General features: G+C 37.3%; 1 protein-coding gene across 3 annotated transcripts in view; it reads left to right on the forward strand.

Annotated features, from left to right (window-relative positions):
• SH3RF1 (SH3 domain containing ring finger 1) overlaps positions 1-27369 on the forward strand; it is a 205021-nt gene that overhangs the window by 126840 nt on the left and 50812 nt on the right. For all 3 annotated transcript variants that reach the window (XM_074228990.1, XM_074228992.1, XM_074228991.1), the window contains 3 exons: positions 3242-3517; positions 4401-4496; positions 24002-24310. In XM_074228990.1, the coding sequence (XP_074085091.1) occupies positions 3242-3517; positions 4401-4496; positions 24002-24310 (681 nt within the window). The remainder of the gene's footprint in view (positions 1-3241; positions 3518-4400; positions 4497-24001; positions 24311-27369) is intronic.

Below are 27369 nucleotides of genomic sequence, written 5' to 3' on the forward strand. Positions count from 1 at the left end.
TATTATCTTCCACATTTTACAGTGGAGTAAACTGAAGCAAACAAGTTAAATGACCCAGGGACAAAGTGAGTGTAAAGCTGCATTTGAACCCTGGTCTTTTTTGACTCCAAGCCTTGGTGCTCTATCCATTATGCCACCTTACTTCCTTTATTCTTAGATGAAAAGACTTCTTATACTAAAGCAAGATGGCCCCTTTTTTTTGCAAATTATAATGTTAAAGGATTGCCTAGAGTATTGATAGATTGTCCTTTATTATGTATGGGAACTGGATTTGAACCCAATGTTTTTGGCTCTGGCATTGGCTTTATCCACTATGCATGCTACTTCTCAGAGGATTTATAAAGCAGGGATTGCCCAAGATTTGGATGTGGAATACAGAGATTCAAAATCCAGCTTTGCAGGAAATTACCTGTTTGAGCTTGGGGAAATCACATCAATCTCTGTGGACATTATTTCCTTATCTGTAAAATACAAGAGTTGGACTGGTTGATCTGTAAGGGCCTTTTTGCTCTGAGTCCTCTTACTGTGACTTAGGAGCCAAAGTACAATTTTAGGAATCTCATTGGACCTAGATAGGACCCAATCCAATGGACTGGTAAATTGCATTGGAAAGAATGTTGATTTGAAGTCAGAAGATCTGGGTTCAAAATTCCACTGTAATTCTTACTATAAGTCACACAACCTTAGATAGGACCTTTCATGTCTCCCCTATTAAATGAGAGGAGACTAGGCTCAATGACCCCTAATTTGCCTTTCATTCTAAGTCTGTGTTATTGAGAAATTGTGTTGGTATCTTTGACTTTCTCCCATTGTTTAATTCACTAGCCAGTTGCAAGAATTTATGGGTAGGACCTGACAGGAGGCAACTGTAGGCTAAAAAAAGCATCTACCATCAGGCCAGGACTTGTGCTACTAGTGCCTATGAGCTAGACAAGGGGACTCAGTCCAAGGATCTGGGAAGAAACCCAGCAGATTCTGATACTGGACACCCAAAACTATCAGCACTCTGTCTAGTGCTACATAGAGAATGTTTGTTAGAAATTCTTTGGTGTAAGCATTTGATCTCCTCTTTTGGAGAAGTAATAAAATGGGGGAAAAAAATCTCCTTTAAAAGATTTTTTTTTTCTTTCAAAGGTCCTTACAAATTAAGGTGGTTTGCCATTTGTCTTCTGGGAAATTGATGGCTAAGGAGCAACATTACAGGAATCACTCCAGATTTCCAACTAAACTTCCCATTTAGACAGCCTCTTCCTGTATTGTTTTGAGATTCTCATATTCACACATTTTGGTTATTTGCGACATGGAGTTCTTAAAAATTATTTGTCTAAAGGACACTGTAGAATTGTGAAACCTGCCATTAAAAAGCTGTGAAACAAAGTGACCAAATTTAGTATTACTGAGTCAGTGTCAAAACATTCACTTGTCAGGGAAGTCTGACTTTAAAGATGTGTATCATCAGTGACTTGTGGAAGAGAGATCTTACTTGTTTTCCTTAGCCTTAGGAGGTGTGGAAGAGACAGATCAGACTTGTTTTTCTTAACCTTGGGAGGCAAAACTAAGATGAATAGGGAGTTTTGATTCAGCATGAAGAAAAACTTCCTAATAATTAAAGCTGTCCAAATAGAAAGAACTGCCTTGGAAGATTGCAAATTCCTTGTCGTCGGAAGATAACCAACAATGTGTTGTGAGAATTTGTAGAGGAGATTTATGGTTCACATGTGACTTCAACTCGATGACCTCCAAGGTCCCTTGGCTTTGTGATTCTCTGTGTGACCAAAGTCCAAAAGAATATCAATCCATTTTTTCATGTTGTCTGCCCATTAGAATGGGAGCCCTCTGAGAGTAGAAACCATATTTTTCCTTTTTCTGCATCTCCAGTGGTTAATATATATCTGGCATATAAGGGCTTACTAAAATACTTGTTGTTTGACCCAGTTAACAGCTATAAAATGAATGAAACTTGCTTTTATATAATAGGAACAGCTAGCATTTATATAGTGCTTTATATATACTTTACAAACAGCATCTCATTTTATTCTTCCACTATCCTTGGAAAGTGGGTCCCATTATCATCACCCTCATTTTACAGATGAGGAAACTAAAAGCAGACTGACTTGACCAGGGACTCCCAGGCTAGAAAGTCTGAAACTAAATTTGAAGAAATGGAGTCATTTCTTCCTGATCCCATGATTAGGAAGTAACCAGTGGATAAAGCATTGGATCTTGAATGAGCAAGTCCTGAGTTCAAATGTCACCTTAGATACTTAGTAGCTGTGAGATCCTGGGAAAGTAATTAGCTATATCTGTTTTAGTTTCCCTCTTCTAGAAAAGGGGCATGATAATAATAATACCTACCTGCCATGGTTATTGTGAGGATCAAATGAAATAATATCTGTTAAGTACTTTGCAAACTTTAAAATGCTACATAAAGAGTTGCTATTATTATTCATACAGTTCTGTTTCTGGCTTCAGTGTTATTTATTTATTAATATTGATTAGAGCTGTTAATATTAGCTTGTTAGTATTTCATAATAGTATTTGCCTTTTAGAATAGTTTTCTATCTGGGATTCAGATTCAAAAACACATTCATGATCAGTGATTAAAACAAAAGCCGCCATTTAAGTAATAGAAAGCTAGCTATCTAGATTTTATCATTATTCTTTTTTAAATTTAATTTTTTCAATTATATGCAAAGGTAGTTTTCAATATTCATCCGTTTGCAAGTTTATGAGTTCCACATTTTCCTCCCACCCTTTCTTCGCCCCACCCTCTCTTATGGTGGTGAACAATCTGGTAAATGTACATTTACAATTGTGTTTAACATATTTCCTTATCAGTCATGTTGTAAAAAGAGGAATTAGAAATAAAAGGGGGGGAAAACCATGAGTAAGGAAGAAAAAAAGCATAAAAGAAGCTTTAAAAAATGAACATAGTATGCTTTGCTCTGCATTCAGATCCCATAATTCTTTTCTCTGCATGTGGATAGCATTGTCCGTAGCAGGGGTCTCTTGGGATTGTCCTTGATTTTTATCATTATTCTTATCACTTCATCTGTCAATCATATTTAAAATTTATCAATGACATACATGAGTTTCAGTCATTGGTTTTTTGACTTTCCTCAGAACTAAAAAGAGTCTACTTTACCTTACTTTTAAAAATACTTAGTATTTATATTTCAAACCATTTTTCCCTTTCTTCTAGTATTAAAAACTCACCATCAGGTTTTTCTTTCCTTTTAAGGGAGTACCTCAGTTACCATGTGCCAAAGCATTATACAACTATGAGGGAAAAGAGCCGGGAGATCTTAACTTCACCAAGGGTGACATCATCATTTTGCGTCGACAAGTGGATGAAAATTGGTATCATGGAGAAGTCAACGGGATTCATGGATTTTTCCCCACTAATTTTGTGCAGATTATCATACCTTTACCTCAGCCCCCACCTCAATGCAAAGCACTTTATGACTTTGAAGTGAGAGACAAGGAAGCTGACAAAGACTGTCTGCCATTTGCAAAGGTAAACTTTCTCAAGTTGGACATTTCTTTTTATTCATTTTGTTTATTTGTTTTGGGGTGATCAGACTTAAGTGACTTGCCCAAAGTCACACAGTTAATAAGTGTCTGAAGTCAGATATGAACTCTATCTACTGTGACACCTAGCTGCCTCTGAATATTGTTTTTTCTGGTGTTCTGCTGTTAAATGACTTGCCCAAGGTCACACAGCTATCAAGTTTCTGAGTCACATTTGAACTCAAGTCCTGACTCCAGGGCCAGTACTCTATCCACTACAGCACCCAGCTGCCAGTTTGGGTCATTTTCACTGGCTCTTTTCCCCATTCTTGGAACCTGCTCCCTCCTCAGCTCTGCTTCTCTGATTTTTTTCAAGTCCCAGCTAAAATCCCACCAAAGAATTTCTAACAAACATTCTCTAAAAAAGCCTTTTCCCATCCTCCTTATTGCTAGTGCCTTCCTTCTGAGGATTATATCTAATTTATCCTGTAAATCTTGTTAGAATATAGAAAACTCACCACTGGGGTCTGAACTCTTTGAGAGCAGAGACTATCTTTTACCTCTTATTCATGGCCCATAATAAATTACTTGTTAACTGAAAGAATAAGATTCTACAAGCTAAAGGAGGTAGGAATTGATTGCAATAGTCTAGGTATATAAAATGAGCCAAGCTTCTTTGCACGGAAATCCCAGGGGAATGATAGAGTCCTCAATCTGTCTGGAAAATCATTGAACTAGACAGCATTTGATTCAGGAAAATTGTGGATGCATAAATGGACATCCCCATCATTGAGTTTTTATTTACATAGTTTGAAATTGTCAAAGGGCACAAATTAAGTGATGAGTCTTCATTAGAATGGGGAGACATCATCATTTTGGTATTCTTGCAGGATGATGTCTTGACGGTGATTCGGAGAGTGGATGAAAATTGGGCTGAAGGAATGCTGTCTGACAAAATTGGGATATTTCCTATTTCGTACGTTGAGGTAAGTTAAGCCAAGCAACCTTGAGAAGACCAGTGATGGACCCAAGAAATGGATTTTAATTGTGAAATTTCATTATTAATAAGGACTCTCCCTCTCTTTCTTTCCTCCCTAAAGAGTGAACTGTGCCCTAATCTTATTTTACAGAGGGACTAATTGTGAGACACAAATAAATGGAAAGAATTATGTTAGGTTTCAGAACAAATCTGGAGTAATTTCCTGACTTTTGCCTGTCCTTTGATTGCTATATGTTGAAATTTCATATGCTGCTTCCCTCCAAAAAAACAGTATAATTTTTATTTTTCAACATTTTCTTTTTAAATTTTGAGTTCCAAATTTTCCCTCCTTCCCACACCTTCCCTCACCCACTTAGAAGGCAAGCAATATGATGTTACTACTAACATGTAAAATCATGCAAAACATAAAAAAGTAAAAAATATATATATTTCCATTTACATTCAGAGTTCATAGGTTCTCTGTCTGGCTAATAGCCAAGTTGTTCACAGTTATCATCATCATTGCAACATGACTAATCCTGTTTTTTTTTTTTTTCATTTCATTTTGTATCAATTCATATAGGTCTTACCATGTTTTTCTGAGATCATCCCCCTCATCCATTCTTATGGTACTTTTCTCACAATCATATGCTACAATTTATTCAGCTATTCTTCACTAATAAATGTCTGAGGCTGGATTTGTTCTCAGGACCTAATGATTTAAATTCAAATGTTTTATCCACTATGCTACCTCACTGCCTCATTTCTATAAGAAGTTCTGATTAAGCCTTTTAAAAAAAAATTTTTTTCAACATTCATTAAAAAAATATTGAGTTCCATGAGAAAACAAGACATTACCTTGTTCGATTCCTTCATTTTTATGGAAAACAGAATTGAGAGGATTCCTCACACATCATAGGATTTTAGGACTTAGAAATGATCTAGTACAATGCCTCCATTTTCAAAATGAGCAAAAAGGAGAAATTTTCACTTTCTCAAGATGATATGGCCAATAAATAAACTGGGTTAAATCTTGCTGTATTTTTATTTCCAGAATTTCACATAATGACTCAGAAAAAGTGTGGGCTGAATAAATACTTTATCTGATCTAATCTTTTTTATCCTTCTCAGACTGGTCAAATATATGATAGAAACTTGGTAATCCTGAGAGTCTACGGTTTAAGCCATTCTGGTATGCTTATTGATCTGATGGTGGAAACTTCAGGACTATGACTACTTAGGAAGTCATTGTGTAGCTTGAGCCTCTGGAAGGGTCTTTAATTATGGGTTCTGATGGGTCAACCCTGGCTCAAGTTGGCTCCATGGTTCAGAGCAGGACTGGAAGGGAAATAGACCCTCTGTAACCTTTAAAACAAGGAATGCCACTTAATAATGACATATCAGCAAAGACAGAGTGTTAGTTCATTTGGTGTTGCTCCCCTTATCTCTACATCTGGCATAATGGCATACTAGTCTATCAATTCAAATCTTCCTGGCCTGGGCAGCCTGCCTTGACTTCTCAAGGCTCAGACTTTCCTGCCTTAGGCAATCAGGAAACTGTCAACCATTGTAACCTTCTCCTCAGAACCAGTTAAGTATTGAGGATACTTTCATTGAATTTTTTTTTCCCCTTAAGAAAAAACAAGTCTTTATTGATAGACCTTCTATCCTTTCTGCCATTGTTACTAACTAGACAGTGGAAGATATTGTGTCCATCACCAGAGCTGAATTAAAAGAGAAAGCATTAAGGACCAGGCATAGTCACAGGAACCAAAGTTCTTTTAGGACTCACAAGGCCAGGACAGGGATTATAAATGGATTGATTATTGAGAGTGTTCTATAAAAAAGATATTGACTGGAGGCAAATATTGATGGGTAGAGGCTTTTGGATACTAGGGGAAGAGCAACAGATACAATTGCTGTCCTCAGAAAAAAATTATTATAGAGATTTAGAGGTCTTGTCAGCAAGGCCTGGGTGTAGTTCAGAAGACCTGCTGGGGAAAACTGGAATGTGAGTTGGGAGGGAAGAGAACCTGAATGTGCTAGAAGGCTTGCTCGAATCCTCACCTGGTAGTTATGACCAGTCTTTTTCAATAAATCCTTGTTACTTGATGACATACAGCAACACCCTAGTATTTGCATTTGTTCAGAAGTGATTGATTGCTCAAACAGATTAGCTTTAATGGAATGAGATGGGTGCTGAAGGAAATGTGTGGATTTTTTTTAAATCTAAAGACTAAGAAGTTTTCATAGTCATTGTTTACCTTACCATTACATATAAACATTAACAGTCATGCTCCAGATAGTTTGTAATTGGATACCTCATAGTAATCAAGTTCTGCTACTAATCATAGATTGGAGGATACATGCCCTCACACTTTTTGAATCCTGGATATTATAAGCAAGAGAGACATCAATACCTACCACACTCCATCCATTTCCTAGCCAACTAATCTTTTAATCTCAGTGCCTCAGTTTCCACTTCTGTAAAACAAGGGGGAAGGAACAAACCAAATAAACATTTGCAAAGGAGGAATAAATTATTTTTGCCATCTTACTAATAAGAAAGACAATCTTACTAAGTAAAAACTGGATTAGTAAACTTTGCTTTATTCTTTATTGTTAATTAAATGACATACAGATACTTCAAGAGAACTAGTATAGCATTTAGAAGTCATTATATGATCTAGAACCACAAATAGGACTTCAAGTTAAGGACTTTTCTGGGTCACTCCTAGCTTAGGCTAGAATCAGGCTCAGAATTGGAATGAAAGTATCTTTTATATGTGTTTATAGATATGTCTATACATGTATATGTATGTTTATATATGCATATGTGTTTATCTCTATATGTATACACATATACATGCAACTTATAAGCATTTAACCTTAAACCAAGGAAATTCATTCAGAATAATAGATTGTGTTATTTTGAATTAATTCATTTAAACCTGTTAAGACTCATGAGACTTTTGCAGACAAAATAAAAAATTTCATTGATAAAAATAGGGAAGATGAAGGATTGTGTCATATATTTGGCTGGGGTACATCAATCATCAATTGCAACCCTACTTCTAACCCACACGCCTGGTAGAATGTAAATATTTTGAAGCCAGAGACTTATTTTGTTGTTCTTGTTCTTCCCTTCCCCTTGTCCTATCATATATTCAAAGACCAAAGACTAGTTTTTTAATAAAAAACTCATGGAATTAAATTGAATTGAATTGAGTGGAAATAACCAAAATTATTCCAACTGAGAAGTTCTGAGATTTCATGCTATTGTTTAGCCCCACCATACATCATTCCAGCAACCCCCAGAAACTCCTTTGTCATCCTGGTATAGATCTTAAGTGAGCCCTTCCTAGTGTGTTAATATAATCAGTAAAAGGTGTTTTCTGTGATGGTGTGTTATATCTCAGGAGCTCCTATAAGAAGATCTTTAAGCATCCTCTAAGTCAGGGGGGGTTCTTAACTTCAGGTCTATGAAACTGATTTTTCAGTATTTTGATAACTGTCTTTCAAAATGATTTTTTTTGTAAGCCTATGTAGCTTATTTTAGGCATTTAAAAGTCATTATTCTAAGAAGGGGTCCAGAAAAAGGGTTCATGACACATAAAAAAATTAAAAACCCCATTCTCTCTATATATGTTTGGGGATCTTTTAAAGATACTTCAAAGCTTGTTTCAAAATTGCTCATTCTAGAACTGAAAAGAAATTTTAATTTGCAATTAATTATTACATTATAAGCAGTGAAAACCTTGTGACATAGAATAGAATATTCTGAGAGTTTGTTACATTGGAATTTTGATAATTTAGAAAGATTGCTTGGAATGGTATCCATTAAGATTGGCTTGAATAGTCATTTGTGGTTATTCAGAGTATATCTAAATAAATATTCATTTCACATTAAATGGGTGACTTCCAAAACTAAGCATGGGCAGCAACTCAGAATTCCCCTCCCCCCCTTTTTTTTCCCCCTTTCAGAGAAAGACTCTACCAGGCTTTCTTGCAGATACAGGTCATTCCAGGTATAATTGCCTCTAATTTGCATATATACAAGCTTGTCTTGTCCCCAATCAGAGCACATTGTGATTTGAGGGAATAGAGAGTTAGGGTAGGGTTGATGAATTCTGTACAGAAAGGGGACTTGGAGATTAACCAAGTATAGAAAAGCAGTGATTGAAATAAATTCATGTCAGCAACCCAGATCTCTTTGTAAAGATCTCTGGATACCTATGAAGGTAAAACAGACATCCACCCACTGTACTTCTGCAAAAGTTTACAAACCACAGTCTCACTTCTTCTTTGTAAAGAGATGAATGAATGAATCAATGAATCAGCAATCATTTAGAAGCATTGATTATTTGCCAAGTATGCTGGTAAGTGCTGGGAAAACAAAGAAAGGCAAAAAAAAAATAACAGAAGGCTAACTTTTATCTCTTCTGTTTAAAGAAGCAAAACATCCACAGAATTTGAAAGACAATTCTTAGTTTCCCCATCTTTTTTTTACTCAAAACATCCTTTTTTGCAGGATTATGAGAATTAAAAAAAAAGGAATTTGTCAGCTTAGCCAGCATTCAGTCCGCCTCCTCCCATGTTGAGAACTCTAAGTTTTTCATAGTAAATCAGTTTGTCCACACCCATGGAAAAGTGATTCAAAGTCTGTACTTGAATTATGTTCATGCCCTTAAGGCGTTTCGGTTTGCTGAAATCATCTTTCTTCCTTTGAAAATCACCACCCAAAAATTTTATATCCAGTAGGCAGGGGTTTCGTTACGTCACTTGTGTATTCTTATAGTTTTGCCAGGGGAAAGTTCTGAGAATTTGATGGTCATATTTGAAATCAGGGCTATGCATCAGACTAATATGGTGAAGACCTGTCCTCACTTGTCAGGTGTTATCAATCGCATGCTAATATTTGTTTAATGATGCATCAGAGGAGGCTGCTCTGTTTTTGTTGTTCTTCATGAACAGAGCAGAAATGTGTGCCTATTTACACAGGAGCATGTTAGAGCAGCCCTGCCCCAAACCAACGAAATAAGATTTGGGGCTGCTCAAATCTTTCATTTGGGGCCATTGGCTCTGACTTGCGATAGGCAGAATAAACAAGTCCCTGCCCAGGCAGGAATTATTATAATTCTATCAAACTTCTTTTCATTTATGGGCAATAACACAGAGGCCCCTATTCCCATAGGGATCATAACATAAAGGCTGTGGCTAATGACCAAATGCAATTAATCAGTTTAAATAGCAATTGAATCTTCTAGGGAGCAGTGAGGGCTCTATTTCTGCCTAATTAAGAATCTTCCCCCTCTGAGCAGGGAGAGGAGAAACCCAACAGATGTGTCTCCCACCATACTCTGAAGTTCTGTACAGCTGGGGCTTTTGCTCAGTCGCCAGGTAGATGGGATCAACCTGTGGCTGCTTGGCCAACTGGGAAATTTTCCTGATCTTAAACCAAAACACTTTATGGTCACTAGGGGGAGGAGAGTGGAGGTATTGCAGATTAAATTGAAAAAGTTTGGGGTTTGAGGATGAGTGAAAAGATTTTTAAAGGGAGATGAATTTTGATTAATAAAACAAATTAAAACCTTCAGTGGTAAGAGAAGTAGGTAACCAGATGATCATACAGGGCAGTGTGGTCAAGCTCAAATAGAAAGGGCCACTAAACCATACATAGGAATCCTTGCAGACTATATATTCCTTCTCTCTCCCTTTCCACTACTTACCTTCTTTTAGAAAACTCTATTTTAACATTATCTCTGTTTTACTGTTTTTTAAAAAAACATTTTAAACCATTTTTCAATTACATTTTAAAATGATTCGGGGGCACACAGGAGTGAGTGTTGCAGGTTCCCTACAGTAAGAAAAGTTGAATTCTTGTCTTAACTACTTAGCAGATCACCCTGGATAAATCACTTAGCCTTTCCTAGTCTCCTCTTTTAGTGAAATAAAGATGATAATAATAGTACCTACCTCATAAGAATGTTGGGAGTGTTAAGAGAGATAATGCATCTAAGGAGCTTTGCAAAACTTAAAAGCACTACCTATATAAATGTTAGCTCTTAAATTTTGTCAGACTACTTAAATGTTTTTCTTTGAGACTAGACAATTCAGTCTGGAGGGGGAGTAGGGAATGATTACAATGTAAAGACAAAAAAGTATATAATTTAAGGATAGTGAGTAAAGCTGTGATTTAGTTCAGGTCAACACATTTCTGGAAGGTTGTGACTCGTTAAGGATTACATAGTATGTGGCCAAGGTGTAACTTGAACCTAGGCCTTCCTGGTTCTGCTGAACCTTACTTTCTGTCTCATACATAAATTTTAACTTTTTTGTTCCTCTGGTTTTTCATATGTAAAAAATGTGAGAGTTGTACTCACTGGCTCTTCTAAGGTCCAAATCCTGCTCTAAATCTAGGCTTCTGTGATTGTACATAAACAAACCCTTAAAAGGTTTACAAACCAGAAAATACCTACTATAGCAGCCCTCATCTAAGAGAAATCTATCTTTTAAAAAAAGCCCTCCACTGAGTCCTAAAAGCACTATACATACTCTATTTTTTTTATAAATTCTTTATAAGATTTTTTTTTTATAAATTCTTAGTGAATGAGGATTTTGGGACACCTTTTGCTACCAGATTGTAGCACTTGAAAGTTCAACAATTCCCATTTCTTTGAAAATATTTAACATTCCATTAGAATTTCCTTCTTTCTTCCTTTCCTCCACTTGTCTTCTCTCCCTTTGGGTTCCTTACTATTTCTCAAACTAGATCCACAGTCTCCCAACACAGGCCATTTTCCATGTCTGGTGACACCACCCCTCCCCACCATCCGTGCAGGTACTTCTCTGCCTCTTCATCTTCATCTTCTAGTTTCCTGGCTTCCTTCAGGCCTCAGCTAAAACCCTACCCTCTGCCAGAAGCCCCATCCTCTTTAATGCTGGTACCTTCCCTCTGATGTTTATCCCCAATTTGTCCTGTATTATCTCTTCCATTAGACTATGAGTTCTCTGATGTCAGAGAGACAAGCTGTCTTGGGCCTTTCTTTGTATCCTGGATGATCAATTACATCTCATCAATTATAGCTCTCATTTTTTACATATGAAGAAACTGAGGCACAGAAAGGTTAAGTGAAATGCCCCAAATCACACAACCTGGCAAATAGCAGGATTAATAAATGTTGTTACTTGACTGCCTGGCTAATTCCTAGATCAATTTAAAGGAAAAATGCTACTTTTTAAAGTCATACTTCTGATCCTGATGAAAGCATTCCTTATATCCCCCAATTTTTTTTTATCAGAGCAATTCAGATTAAAGGTGTTTGTTCACTCTTTTTTTTTTTTTTTGCAAGGCAAATGGGGTTAAGTGGCTTGCCCAAGGCCACACAGCTAGGTAATTATTAAGTGTCTGAGACCGGATTTGAACCCAGGTACTCCTGACTCCAGGGCCGGTGCTTTATCCACTACGCCACCTAGCCACCCCAGTTTGTTCACTCTTGATCCAAGTTAGTAAGTGACTCCCCATACAAATAAACTATCCAGTCTACCTGCCACTAATTCGTTTTCCCTCCTCCTAAAATAGACACTCAACCTCTATTAAGTTATTTATATTATATATTGGTGCTTCTTCTGAAAAAATATCTTCTTGATCCAAAACTTTTGTTGCTTTTGGGAATTAGTAATGAAAGAAGGAAAAACATGAGATTGGTCTTTTCACCAAAAAATTTGGTAGATTGAACTGTATAAAAAATAGAGTTTAGGGCGACTAGGTGGCACAGTGGATAAAGCACCGGCCCTGGAGTCAGGAGTACCTGGGTTCAAATCCGGTCTCAGACACTTAATAATTACCTAGCTGTGTGGCCTTGGGCAAGCCACTTAACCCCATTTGCCTTGCAAAAAAACCTTAAAAAAGAGAGTTTAAAATACCTTTACCTTGAGTGCTCTTTCTCTTTAGAATTTAGGCAGAATATTCAATGGATAGAATCCAAAGTCATCCTCAGCAAGCTAGTTTATATTAACAGAAGGGGATCATAAGGAGGTCTGAAGAGAATGCTGATAATTCATTATACTCTTAATTTTATATCTTATTAGATTTGATTAGCCTTGACATCTGCTTATATTAGAGGATGATTTTTGGTGCTGGAGGCTTTATTCTATGTTGGAAATTCTGTATATCTTCAAAATTTTATCCTCAGATTAGTCTTGTAATTTTTAGGTAGTTCTTTTCCTCAGTGGACTGAAGTCACTGAAAATAGTTACCCAGCTCCCCCCCTTCCCCCCCCCCCCCCCGGAACAATAGTTGAGGCATGTTGGTAGTTGAATTTAAAACAGCTCATTTAAAATAAGTAAAACATCCTATAAAACTGATACTGATCTGGAAGAGACTTTAGAGGGTGTTTAATCCAACCCCTTTATTTTGTAGGTAAGGAAATTGAAGCCCACAGAAAATTAAGGGACTTTACTTGAGTGAGGCCAGTCACCTAAGTAGACATTAGAGATAATGTTTTGAACCCTGTTTTTTTTTTCCCAAAGCTAAAGTCTTTATGGTACGGTTTTTATAGCCTAGGGTCTGTAATTTTGTTTTTCTTTATTTTAATTATTGTCTTGCAGAATAACTTATTTGTTACCTTTGTGATCTATGTATTTTTGCATTTTAAAACATTCTTATATAAAAGGATCCACCAGACTGCCTGAGAGGTTCATGATAAGAATTCCTGATTTATCCTAATTGACCTCTCTTGCTTCTTACTGACCTGCTGCTAACTTAGTTTTCTTTTGTTTAATTTTTATTATTTTATTTGTTTTAAATGTCTCATTGATGACATTTGTTTCTACATCATAATCATTTCAAGATGTACCCCATCTCCCACCCCCACCCTTCCCCTTTAACAAAGAAAAAGTTAACCAGATCAACTGACACCAGGACAGCATCTGGCATTGAAGGCATATTAAACACCCTTATTCCCCCTATGTCCTAAATGAAATTTCCCTTTGTTTTAAATCAGATTATTTTAATTTCATTACAAGGAATCAGTATGACCAAATTCAGTTAGTGCTGATCAAGTACCCCTCTGGGTAAATGATGCAGGACCCATAGTTTGATTCATTTTCATGGCACAAAAAAGATGCAAAAATCTATTGATTAAGTACTTGTGAAAATCTGATCATGGAATAGAGATTTGGGATATAACAGAGGGCTTTTTTTTTTTTTTTAAAAATTTATAAAATAGCAAGATTGTAGCTCGTATTGTATGTGTACAACTGGTATTTTTTGGTTTGTAAACCCTCTATGATCTTAGAATCCTAGATTTAGAACTGGAAGGGACCTCAGAGGCCATCAATTACAACTCTCTCATTTTTTACATATGAAGAAATTGAAGCACAGAAAGGTTGAGCAAATTCTCCAAAATCATACTGCCAGGAAGCATCAGAAACAGGATTTGAAGACCCAGCTTCCCTTCTTTCAGTCTAAGGTCATACCCACTCCACCATGATATCTCTTCAGTGTTATGTACCTTTATTTGTTTTTTTTTTTAATTTTTGCAAAGCAATGGGGTTAAGTGACTTGCCCAAGGTTACACAGCTAAATAGTTATGTGCCCTTAAAAAGGAATGTGAAGAGTGCAGATGATAGGTGAGTTAGCTGTAAAAAAGTCCAAGTAATAGCTAGTTCCCCTTTGCCAGTTGGGCAAAGCCTGGAGTTTCATACTATACTGTCTTACATCATTCCATGGAGCTCTTCTCCCTTGCTTTTCAGGTACCAGCCAAATTGCCCGACTCACTAACTCTTCTTCGAGCACACCTTTTGCTGTTTTTTGCCACATCTTGGCTCATGCTTTTCCCTCCATGGAAAACTCCCCCTTTTCAAGACCTGCCCATCCTTTGAAGCCCCAGCTCAAATATACTGTCTTCCTTCCACAAATATTTACTGAACTTCTAGGGAGAACTGTTACCTGTGGGAGGTTTTAGCTCCATGTGGAGAGCCTTCTTCTTGTGCAATCACTTCAGCCTGGGTTTCTTTTGTCTTGGCTAACCAAGAACAAAAACTACATTACCTAAATTGCATCTAGGAATAAGATTGTTGGAAAAACACACTGTAGTTGCCATGAGGCCAAACGCCTTTTTGCCCAGTGTCTTTATTGATCTGGGAGGGGTCCAAATGGAATTGAATTTCAGAGGCACAGCTTTTGCTATTGTTTCTAGAGGGCTGCTCCACCTGGGGAAGTCTGGTGACCTTACTCTACTGCCGGGAAGTCCAATGTAAGTATTAGATTTAAAATATTTTAACTAGGGGCAGCTAGGAGTGGATAGAACAATGGCCCTGGAGTCAGGAGTAGCTGAGTTCAAATCCAATCTCAGACACTTAATTACCTAGCCCTGTGGCCTTGGGCAAGCCACTTAACCCCATTGCCTTGAAAAATCTAAAATAAAATAAAATAAAATATTTTAACTATACATACATACTCTGAACCCTCAAAAACGGAAAACCTCATTCATCTTTAATCTGATCATATCCTTCCTCCCACTGAAAACAATTCAGTGGTTTCTTTCTTACTATCAAATAAAATAAACTACTGATCCTTGCATTCAAGACCCTCAGTACGATAACTTTAAACTATAGCAAAGTGGATAAAACATTGGACCTGGGGTCAGTTAGACTTGAGTTCAAATCTGGCCTCAATACTTACTAGCTATATTACCCTGGGCAAGTCACTTAACCTCTGCCTGCCTCAATTTCCCCAACAATAAAATAGGTTTAATAATAGTTTAATAATGCTTTTTCCTTTCCCCTTTCCTTTCTCACTTTATCTCATATCACTTCCCTTAAAATATTCTGTGGTTCAATCAAACTGAATGACTTTCCAACCCCCCTTCTTTTCTGGCAGTCTCCCATCTCCCTGCCTTTCCTGTTACCATAACCCATATCTGAAATTCTCCCTGGCTACCTGCTGGGTGAAGCCTTCCCTGGAATCTTTTCAATGAAAGTGATCCTCCTCTTCTCAAATTTCTGAACCTCGCTTGTGCATTTCTGCCCTGTCCTTTTTCACCTTCTGTCCTGAATCCTACTTACTGCAGACTCCACTGTGCATCTTCCTTTGTCATCTAGTATGAGAACCTAGAGGCTTAGTTTTATTTCATAACAGTTCAGTTCAATAAACATTCAACATCTTTTTAAGAGAAATTCTACAACAAACATTTTTGGTTCTGGAAATGTTTAATTTCAGCTTGCACAAACACACTAGACATACAAACATGATAATTCTTATTGTACAGGACCTAAAATGATCTGTCACAATGGAAGCTGGCCTTGCTAACTGATTAATTCTAGGAGAGAGGAACTCTTTTGTCTGGATCCCGACTCACAGGTGTGTTTATGTTCTCGATAACCTAGAATTATCAGCAATGACTCATTGTGAGTCAGGTTTTTTGCAAAGGGCTTCTATGAAGGAGGGGCACTGGGATACAAAGCACCATTCTAAGTGCTAAAAGTCAAGTCCTTTCTGGGCGTCAGCTTGGAGACTTACTTTGTCCCCAGATCTTTGTCATTGTCAAACCTAACTTGCCAGATGCCTCCATGGCAGCATTTTGGGCTACTGAGCTACTTTGTAGGTGATGAGTGAACCTATCACTAGTGAGGTAGCATTTAAGTCTGTGTTCAAACATTTATAAATGAAGTTAAATACACGTTCCATTTGGCTCTTGTTTTTGTTAAAGATCAAGGAACTCATCAAAAGAAGCATCTTTTAGTTTCAGTCTACTTTAGTCAGAATGGCACTGAGGGAGTGGTTACCATTTTATGGTGTTGAGCCCCCAGAGCTAGGGTTCTTAATATTGGGAACCATGGATAACTTTCAGGGGATCCTTGAACTTGGATGGGGGAAATAACATCTTTATTTCAATTTAATTGATTTTCTTTGAAATCTCATATATTTTACATTTTGCATTTAAAAAGTTTTGGAGAGTCACAGGTTTTAGGTCCATGATACAAAAAGTTAAGAACCCCACTCCCTTAGAAAACTCTTTAGGGGCGGCTAGGTGGCGTAGTGGATAGAGCACTGGCCTTGGAGTCAGGAGAACCTGAGTTCAAATCTGACCTCAGACACTTAATAATTACTTAGCTGTGTGGCCTTGGGCAAGCCACTTAACCCCCATTGCCTTGCAAAAACTAAAAAAAAAAACAAAAAAAAAGCTCTTTAGTCTATTCCAAGAAGAGTCTAAAGCAAGGGTTTTTTTCCTGACATTTTTTCTGATGTTAATAATGTTATTTGCCTATTATATTTGGTCAAACATTTAATAAATTTGCCCCTAAAAAGCTTCTAGATTTATTGAATTCTGACTCCCACCTGAGGTAGCTGTGGCAGTATCAGACCAAATAGTCCTTGGGCCAGACTTTCCCCACCTCTGATCTAAAACAATCTGAAAACCAAACAAAGCCTCAATATTAATAGCTAGTTGGACATGAAATCTGTTGGGTATATAATGTATTTTGCAAACCTCAAAATTCATCATTATCATCATCACAAAAGTATTGATTTTGAACTCAAGATAATCAAATCCACTCCCTATATTTGATAGATGTAAAAAAATGGGATCCCTAAATGAAGCAATTTGCCCAGAATCGTATTGATAATCACACAGAGCTGGAATTCAAACCCAGGTCCCCTGAGTCTGAAGCTCTTTCACCTAAAGTTATAGGGAGGTGGGATGTTAGTTAATAAAGGAAGATGGGTTTTCCTAAAGGGACTATACGCGCGCGCACGCGCGCACACACACACACACACACACAAACAAAGTTTTTGTTCTCTGCTTTGGTCTAGACTTGAGAATTTCCAATATGAATGTATTCTGGACATAGAATATCTCTTCCCCAACCTCATAAGGTTTTTTTTTAAACTGAAATTTAAGGAAAAGGGAGGAAAAAGTTCCAGGAAAAAATGAAAACCATATATAGGAGAGGACACTAAAAACTGGAGCCCATCCAGGATGACCTGGGTGAATTGATAGCCAAATCATCTGAAGCCTGGTTGAGGAGCCCTGAGGCTGTTTAAGAAGAGAAGATTTAGAGGGAATGTGATAGCTGTCTTCAAATATTCAAAAAGCTGTCAGGTAGAGGATGATGATCACAGAATGCTGGGTGTGCAAGACACCTTTAGACATCACCTAGTCCAACCCACTCAGACTGTGAAGAAACAGAACCTAGAGATGAGAACTGACTTGTCCCAAAATCTTAGACCAGCTGTGGCAGAGCCTAAATTGAACCTGGCTCCAAACCCAGGATTTTCCATTATTACTGTGCTGTTCCAAAGAGAACTAGGAAAAGCAGAAAGATTTATTTATTTGTTTGTTTATTTATTAAATTATATTGTTTATTATTAAGGAAGACTCCTCTTTGTGAGTTCAAATCTAGCCTATGACTCTTTTCTCCTTTATGTGATGCTAAGCAAGTCATTTAACCCTGTTGGCCCCAGTTTCCTCATCTGTAAAATGAACTGGAGAAGGATATGACAAACCATTCTGGTGTCTTTGTTAAGAATACTCCAAATGGGGTCATGAAGAGTTGGCCATAATTGAAAATGGCATGGTTGATAGAATAACTTTCTTATAATTAGAAGGGTCCACATTGAAATGAATTGTTTCCAAAAGTAGTAAGTCTTCCATCATTCCCCTCTATTTGCTCATTTATAATTAAACCTCATCTCCCAGGCTTTAAAGAAGATAACCTAGAATACTATTTCACTGAGATCAAGGTCACCCCACAGGAGTTTGCTCCAAATATCTCTTCCCTTTCTCAGAATTTGTGATATCTTCACCTGTTTTTCTTTCCTTCCTACAAAGAAGTTTTTACTCCTTGTTGAGCATAATTTCCCCAGTTGTGTCCTTAATCATTGGTAGTTCAAATTTCTTAAACTTTTTTGCATCATTGAAACTTTATGATTCCTAAGAATAATGTTTTTGAATGCACAAAATAAAATATACAGAAGTACAAAGGAAATTATGGTTATTATTAAGATGTTAAAAAAAAACGTTCATACATAACCTCAGGTTAGGAATCACTAGTTATCTTACTCCATTAATCTTTCACGTGCATTCTTCTTTCTAATTTCTCCCACTGTATCTCTCTACAGCTATTCTTTCTAAGCCTAAAAAAATGTCTTCCTATGACCTTTTCACTTATCAGACTGTCATCTCATCTCTGTCTTATGTTTGACCACAAACCCTCGGGGAAAAAAAATCTATCTCTGTGTCTCTGTATTCTACTAATCATTCATTGTAAGCTGGAGTATACATGTACCATTGTTAATGAATCTGGTCTCTTATCAAACATGGTCTTTGATAAAAGATTGACCATCCTTACTTCTTTCACTTTCTCTGCTTTGTCTTGGCTCTCTTCCCATCTCTCCAACTCCTCCTCCCCTCTCTGATTTTCCACTTTGTCTACTCTTGGTGCTTTAACATAAGCATTCTCTAAAGTTTACTCTTAGATTCTGCTCCCTTCTCACTCTTCAGTCTCCCCCTTAACAATTTCTCTTCTTTTTATTCTTTCCACTATAAAAGCAGATGACTCTAGAACCCGTATTTCTAGTTTTCATAGTATTTCTCAAATGAAACATTTCACCAGTGTATCTTAAACTCAGTGTGTCCTAGATGGAGCTTATTGGTTTTTCCTTTAAACCTGCTCTTCCTGACTTCACTTATTCTGGTTACCATCATTTACCTCTCATGCTTGAAACTTTGGGTTTCTCTTTGGCTGCCATCTTTTTTTTTTTGGCTTGTGGGATAGGATGATAGCTCTAGAGCTGGAAGAGTACACAGAAGTCACCTAATTCAACTGAGGTCCAGGGAAAGATTTGAGTTCTTGCATTTCAGAGCCTTCTAAATTCACTTAATTTTTCCTTTACGACATCTTTCAGTCAGTTCCCCCCCATCCTTATTCCCTTATTATGCTTTTGTACTTAGACCACTATAATAGCCTCCCAACAGTGGTTTCTCCATTCTCTCCTCACTCTAATCCATCCTTCAAAAATACAAATTACTTAGCCCGGCATTCAGTGCAATATCTGGGAGCATCCTTCCTTTCCAACTTTATTCCAACTGCCATTTCACATGGCAACTCCTTGCCATATTCCCTAGCACACCAGCTAAAATATTTGTTATTGAATTGAATTTTGTCCTATTCAAATCAGTTCCATTGACCTGCAAATGAAAGTAATTAAAACATTGGCAGATGCTGTTGTTCAGCCACTTTTCATTATCTTTGAGAGTTTGTTGGAATGGTTCAGGAAAGTCTTGAAGCCTGGAAAAGAAATGGAAATGTACTGTTCAGCTTTGAAAAAAGCATGATCCTGCTAATTATAGACCAACTGGGTCAGCTGGATTTCAATACCTGGGGAGATACTAGAACAAATCATTAATCAATGTGTTGCAATCACCTAGAGGAGAGATGGGCACTGAGTAGTAATTAGCATAGCTTTGTGGGAAGACAATTGTGACAGACCAAGTTCATTTCCTTTTGATATTTACTGACAGTCTTTTGATTCTGTCCAAAAGATATCTTCATCAAGACAGCAGGAAGGCTAGAATTAATGATATCATTTGTGGGTGGGTGGAGGATATCCAGTGATTATTCTTCATCATCCTTAGAAATGATTTTTAAATAGGGAGTACATAGTACTGTTTGTCAGTTTTACTTTTGAACGATTCTTTTAGCTTGCATTAAAATATGTTGTGTAAGGGAATATTTGAATTTTTGGATAATTTACCTTTTATTTCATATGGTGCTATTTGTCTTTTTATAAGATTAAGATAGTTATGCAGGAATTTTTTTTTCCTTATGATTTTATCTACTTGCTCTACATAATTACAAGTTGCTATAATGTTTGAGGATTTCAGAAATTTCCTCCTCTTTTACTTGGCCTAAAACAAATAAAGTCTTATTATTTACTTTTCTGCTTATGATGATTCCATTCCAAACACCTAAAGTGTATGTAAGGAAGGAGAAATGAATTTTGAACTCCTTGCAATCTTGATTCTCTTGTGATTATTTATACAAGAATGCTGTCGAAGGTGTTCCCCTCAGTGGGCCCTGAGATTTATGTTTGACCCTATAATATTTTGAAAATTGAGCATGATTCAAGACAACTGCTATAGGAACATAAAAATAGGAGAGGCCTCAGACACTTTTCTCATCTATAAAATGAGGGTAACAATAACACCCACCTACTAGGGTTGTTTTGAGCATCAAATGAGATAGTAATTATAAAGAGTTTTCCACAATGTAAAGACTGACAAATTGCCTTCGGGGGTGGGGGGGAGGGGGAGGGAAGTAAGATCAGGGGGAAAATTGTAAAACTCAAAATAAATAAAATCTTTATTAAAAAAAAGAAAAGAAATTTAAAAAAGAGTTTTCCAAACATTAAAATTCTAAATGTTCATTGCTATTATTATCATCATCATCATCAATGCCATTTTGTCTCTTGGTTTCCTTTTTTTCTTTAATTTTTTTTTTTTGCAAGGCAAATGGGGTTAAGTGGCTTGCCCAAGGCCACACAGCTAGGTAATTATTAAGTGTCTGAGATCGGATTTGAACCCAGGTACTCCTGACTCCAGGGCCAGTGCTTTATCCACTGCCACCTAACCACCCCTTGGTTTCCTTTTCTAAAATACATGAAAAGTAATTAATTATAAAAGGAAGACACTTTTTCTTAAGAACATTACTTTTCTTTTTTTGCCCATTCTCCAAAATCTAAAAATTTCCTACTTAGCTTTTTAGACCTCATTTCTAGGGTTTTGTGTTAAGCTAAAATGCAACTCCTATGAAAAATAGGGTTTAAGAAACAGATACAAGAAGACCTACTGATTATATTTTGCACCACAGAAATAGTGTCAATATTTAAATCCAGTAAAACTTTAGCATTGATAGAAAATTATGTCAACGAGAAAGTATGTATAGATGTGTGTATATAAGTGAGCTTGGTGGTCTAGTGGATAGAACACTAGGTCTAGGCTCAGGAAAAACCTGAGTGCAAATCTGGTCTCTGATAATCTAGCTAGGCGACACTGCTCAAGTCACTTAATTCTCTTTTTCTTAGTTTCCTCATATGTAAAATGAGCTGCAGAAGGAAATGCCAAACTACCCCAATATCTTTGTTAAGAATATTTCAAATGGGGAATACCTAGGGGGGTGCCTTAAGTGTCATTTCTGTGTTCCTAGAAGGAACATAGCACCAGAATCCCCAGAACAAGAGTGTCTTTGAAACTATTTTATCAGCCAGATTATAGAGGTTAGCTTGACCTATAATCTGAATGACCAACTACTTGGTTCTCTTCTCTCATTGGGACTGGTCAAAGAAACATGTTTCATGGGCCACTTAACAGTTCTCCATGAAGATTGTTTTTCCCAATCCAAATCAGACCTAACTAATGCAAAAACACCCAATCTTATAGACCCTGGGGCCTAATAACCTTGAGTACTTCAATATCCTTATTAAAAGAATATTTCAAATGTCCAGCAATACCACTACTGGGTCTATATCCTGAAGAAACCCCACTTGTATAAAATATTCATAGCAGCTGTTTGTAGTGGCAAAGAATTGGACATTGAGGGAATGTCCATCAGTTGAGGAATGGCTAAACAAACTGTGGTATATGTATGTTATGGAATACTTTTGTTCTGTTAGAAACCAGGAGGGATGGGAATTCAGAGACCTGAAAGGATTTGCATGAACTGATCCTGAGCGAGATGAGCAGAACCAGAACACTATATACCCTAACAACTACATGGGGATGATGATCAACCTTAATGGACTTGCTCACTCCATCAGTGTAATAATCAGGGACAGTTTTAGGGTGTCTGTGATGGAGAATGCCACCTGTATCAGAGAAGGAACTGTGAAGTTTAAATGAAGACCTAAGATTATTATCTTCAATTTTTTTAAAAAAGTCATCTTATGTATTATTTAATTTTGCTATCAATATTTTCTTTCTTCTTTAAAGATACTTTTTTCTCTCAACACATTCAATTTTTTTTTCAAGGCAATGGGGTTAAGTGGCTTGCCCAAGGCCACACAGCTAGGTGTGAGGTTGGATTTGAACTCAGGTACTCCTGACTCCAGGGTCAGTGCTCTATCCACTGTGCCACTTTGCTGTCCGACACATTCAATTTTAATATATGCATATCATGGAAACAAATGTAATGACTATCAGATTGCCTTCTGTTGGGGGAAGGGGGGGGAGGGAAGGGAGGAAGAGGGAAAATTTGTTAAATTCAGAACCTTGCAAAAAATGATTGGTAGAAACTACTATTGTATATAATTGGAAAACAAATAAAATATTTATATTTAAAAAAGAATATCTCAAATGGAGTCACCAAGAGTCAGACACATCAAATAATAACAAATGTGTGTGTGTGTGTGTGTGTGTGTGTGTGTGTGTGTGTGTGTATTTATTTATAGGAATGCCAGGGTCTTTAAAATTTAAATGAATATGAGAGACAGCATGGTAGAAGCATGAAAGAATTATGGCTTTAAAATAAGAGGAATTAGATTTGATCTTGCCATTGCATTAATCACTCAACCCCAATTTCTTTTTTGTAAAATGAAGGGGGTTGGTCTGATGGCCCCTCAAATCTCTTCCAGGTCTAAATGGATGTCAAAATTATGGAGGACTTAAGAATCAGGAAGACCTGGGTCAGTCTCATTTCTAAAAGAGACACCATGGATAGAGCCCTGGGGTAGGAAGAGTTGAGTTCAAATCCAGCCTCAAGCACTAACTGGCTTTATGACCTTGGGCAAGTTATTTACTCCTGATTGCCTTGTTTTCCTCATTTTTAAAATGGGACCAATAAGGCCATCTACTTTTCAGGTAGTTGAGAATGAAATGAGATATTTGTGAAACACACTTAGTGTTGTGTCTGTATAATATAGACACTAAATAAATGCTTACTTTTGTAATTATTTATAAATATATATTCATATATAATACACACACACACTCATACTCACACTGTCTGGATGTGGACAAATCCCTTAACCTTTAAATACCCCCCAGGCAATTCTGCAGGACCATAAATTATAGAATAGTTGCAACTAGTTTTGGGACTTTTGTCCTGCCCCCCCCCCCCCCACAACTGGGTTCAAGTGACTTGCCCAGAGTCACACAGGTAGTAAGTGAAAAGTGTCAGAGGTCATTTTTGAACTAAGCTTTTCCTAACTCCAGGGCTGGTACTCTATCCACTATACCACCTAGCTGCCCCTGCAACTGGTATTGTGAGGAGTCCCCTCCCTGGCAAACTCTCTAAAACAGAAAAATTAGAGGTCTACGTTAAAAAACAATATCCTCTGTTATAATATATATATATATGTATATATATATATATATATATATATATGTATATATATATATATATATATAAAATTACTTATATGTTATAATAAGGAAATTCATTTTGGATTAGTAAATTTCATTGTACCCCATAAGGTTTTTATAAACCTTGGATTTGTCAATGGTCTTGCAGTTTAACTCGGCAGCCAAGCAGCTGATCGAACTGGACAAGGCGTCCTTGGGTTCAAGCTCCGACTCTGGAGAAGGCCCCTCCGGAACAGCCCACAGCAGTGCCACAGCCCCAAAGCCGGGGGACACCAAGAAAAACACCAAGAAGCGACACTCCTTCACCTCCCTCACCATGGCGAACAAGTCTTCCCAGGCTACTCAGAACCGCCATTCCATGGAGATCAGTCCTCCGGTCCTCATCAGTTCCAGCAATCCTACAGCTGCAGCTCGAATCAGTGAATTGACGGGCCTCTCCTGCAGTGCTCCTTCTCAGGTAAATAATTCATTCCAGGGTTGGGGCAAGGGGAATATCCAAAGTCTACTGAACTGAACACAAGCCTTGTTCTCTTCCGGATAGGGTCATTTGGAAGTACAGTAGAAGTCTTCTTTAAAATAAAATGGGATCATGGCTCCATTTCACTGGTATAACAAATTCCCCCAAAAAACCCCCTCACCAGGATAAATAGACATTTTCAATGCAAATTATCATCTTAGACAGTTCCATAGATGGGACTTGAACCCAGATCTTCCTTCCCTTTTCAGTAATTCCCCCTTGTCTCTCAGTGGTCCATTTTGAATATGGGAAAACCAAGATGAGAGGGAAACTAACCTGAGTGTCTTTACCCAAGACCACCCAAGCAGACCTTAGAAGAGGAAACACCTTGCCAACCCAACTAGTTGGGCTGAATTTCCCCATAAGGATGGTTTGGAAAAGTTTGCCAAGTAAAACTTTACTTTTATCCAATCTTAGAACACTGTGGTTGAAATGCTTTTTTGTAAAGCTTTCAATTGCCTGTATTTATATAAGCCCACCTTCCTCTTTTAGTCTTTTCAGTAAGTATTACAGAGGAGGCAAAATAAGATGAAGAATAAGTTCTTTTAAAGGAGCCCCCCCCAAATAGGCTTAAAAGACCCCACGCACCTTTCAGTTTACTAAGACTTGATGCTATAAATATCTTTCTCCTCTTTGCTGGTGTGCTAACTGTGATACCTAAGGGAGTCATGAGCATCTGATGTTTGAGAAAATACAATTATGCAGTGTGGGGGTGTTAGTCTCCATCTCTTTTAAAATGCTTCCTTTTCCAACAACCACTTTCATCTGCCTGCTTGCTCTTCTAGCCCTGTGTGTTAGAAAGACTTAGTTTGGTTGAGAGATCTCTTTTGGGTAGGCCCATATCTGTGATCTCGTTGATAGAAGGGGCTCCTCTACCAATGCTGATCAGCACTTACTTTACTCCTTAGAGAATATTCTGGTGCAGGAGAATCCATGTCCAGGGTCACATAGCCAGTGAGTCAGAGATATCATTTTAGCCCAGGTCTTCCTAACTCTGAGGTTGGAGCTCTGTTCATGAATGCTTCTTGATTGGTCTTTATTTTCAAACAATAAATAAGGCATTTCTAAATCAGTCATTCAATTGAGCAAGCATTTTATTATTATTATTATTATTATTATTATTATCATCATCATCATCATCATCATCATCATCATAATCATTTTAATTACATGCAGAGAGCTGTGTACAGACTTTGTTTTATTGAATATATACCAGAGGTCCCCCCTTGGAGGTTCTTGGATAGATTTTGAGGTATCCATAGATAAGGTTGGGAAAAATTAACATCTTTACTTCAGTATATTTGGTTTCCTGTATAATCTTACATATTTTATTTTATGCATTTAAAAAAACACTTTTCTGAAAAGGGACCCTCAGACTTCAGTAGACTGCTGAAGGGATCCATGATGCAAACAAAGTTTAAAAAAAAAACAACCAAAAAAGATGAGTGCCCTCCCTGGGAACTCTCTAAAACAGAAAAATTAGAGGTCCACATTAAGAAACAATATCCTGTATTATGAAAAATTACATTAAGGAAATTCAGTATGGATAAGTAAATTTCATTGCACCCCCATAAGGTTTTTCTAAACCTTGATTTGTTGATGGTCTTTCAGTATAACTTGGCAGCCAAGCAGCTGATAGAACTGGACACAATGTCATTGGGTGGGTCCATGACCTTGAAACTTAGTGGGAACAGGACAAAGCATACATATATAAAATGTGATGAAAAGAAACATATAAATTTATATTGATTCATTCAACAAAACACCAATAATATTCTTACTACTGTTCTGGGAAATACAGACAAAGACAAAGATACCACCATATCTATGGTGGCCACACTCTAATAGAGTTCATATACAAATAATTAAAATGCCCTTCAAATTTATACATGGGGGTGCCTAGCTGGCACAGTGGATAGAGCACCAGCCCTGGAGTCAGGAGTACTTGAGTTCAAATCTGGCCTCAGACACTTAATAATTACCTACCTAGCTGTGTGGCCTTGGGCAAGCCACTTAACCCCATTTGCCTTACAAAATCCTAAAAAAAAAACCCTAAAAAAATTTATACATGAGCTGCTACAATTATATCAAGAAATCTATGTTATTGGTAGCATGAGGCCATGGTTGATGGAATTAGAAAATTTGTAACGTTTTTTAAAGGAGAAGATGGGCATAGTTTGGTGCAAAAGGTACAACTCATCCAGTAGTAACTTCTGCTAGTGTTTTCATTTTTCATTATAGTTTTAGTCATCTGAGCAATTAGCATGATATTTTATCTGAAATGTAAGTGTTGAAAAAATAATTTAGCAAAATCAAGATTCAGAAAGAGGAAGATTCTATTGCTGAATTACAACTTGACGATAGAAAAGAAGGGAGGGTAGAAAAGGTCTCCCCCTACCTTGTTCCCCCACCAGTACTATCAAAGGCAGTAACTCAAAATGAGAAGTTGCAGTGAAAAAGTGGGCAGGAATTGTTTGTTCACAAGAGGATAATTGAAGGTGAGCGGAAGGCGGTATGCTCACTGAGGATAAATTTAGCTTCTACAGCTTCTTCATTGATTTTGGAGATCAGGTGTGAGCTTGTCTGCCACCGCAATACCCACACTGGGAGCAGAGCCTGTCAAAGGAGAGTTATTTTTATTTTATTTCAAATAGATCTGGAAGCAAGGCTGCTTCTAGGCTTTGGTTAATCCATTCATCCTTTCCCTCAGCCCCCAGCCTCCTCTGTTTTCAGCGGGGGCTGCCTCGGGGATGAGACAATTCTCCGTGATACCTGAGATGTTCTGAGGCTTGCCCATTTCTCTAGCCTGGGTGTGCAGGGAGAACTGCCAATCTTTCTACAAAAAGAGGCATCTACGGGACAGGGTCCAGCGACTAGACTCAAGCCAATAGCCTCCTCCTTCATGACTTCGGGTGCCATTTCCTGGGAATTTTATCATAATATTGCTTAAATTAAGTTTATTTTTCAGTCATGGGAATCAGGAACGGCAGACTGCTGTA

This window comes from Macrotis lagotis, chromosome 3, assembly GCF_037893015.1.
Source record: "Macrotis lagotis isolate mMagLag1 chromosome 3, bilby.v1.9.chrom.fasta, whole genome shotgun sequence".
Taxonomy (NCBI): Eukaryota; Metazoa; Chordata; class Mammalia; order Peramelemorphia; family Peramelidae; genus Macrotis; species Macrotis lagotis.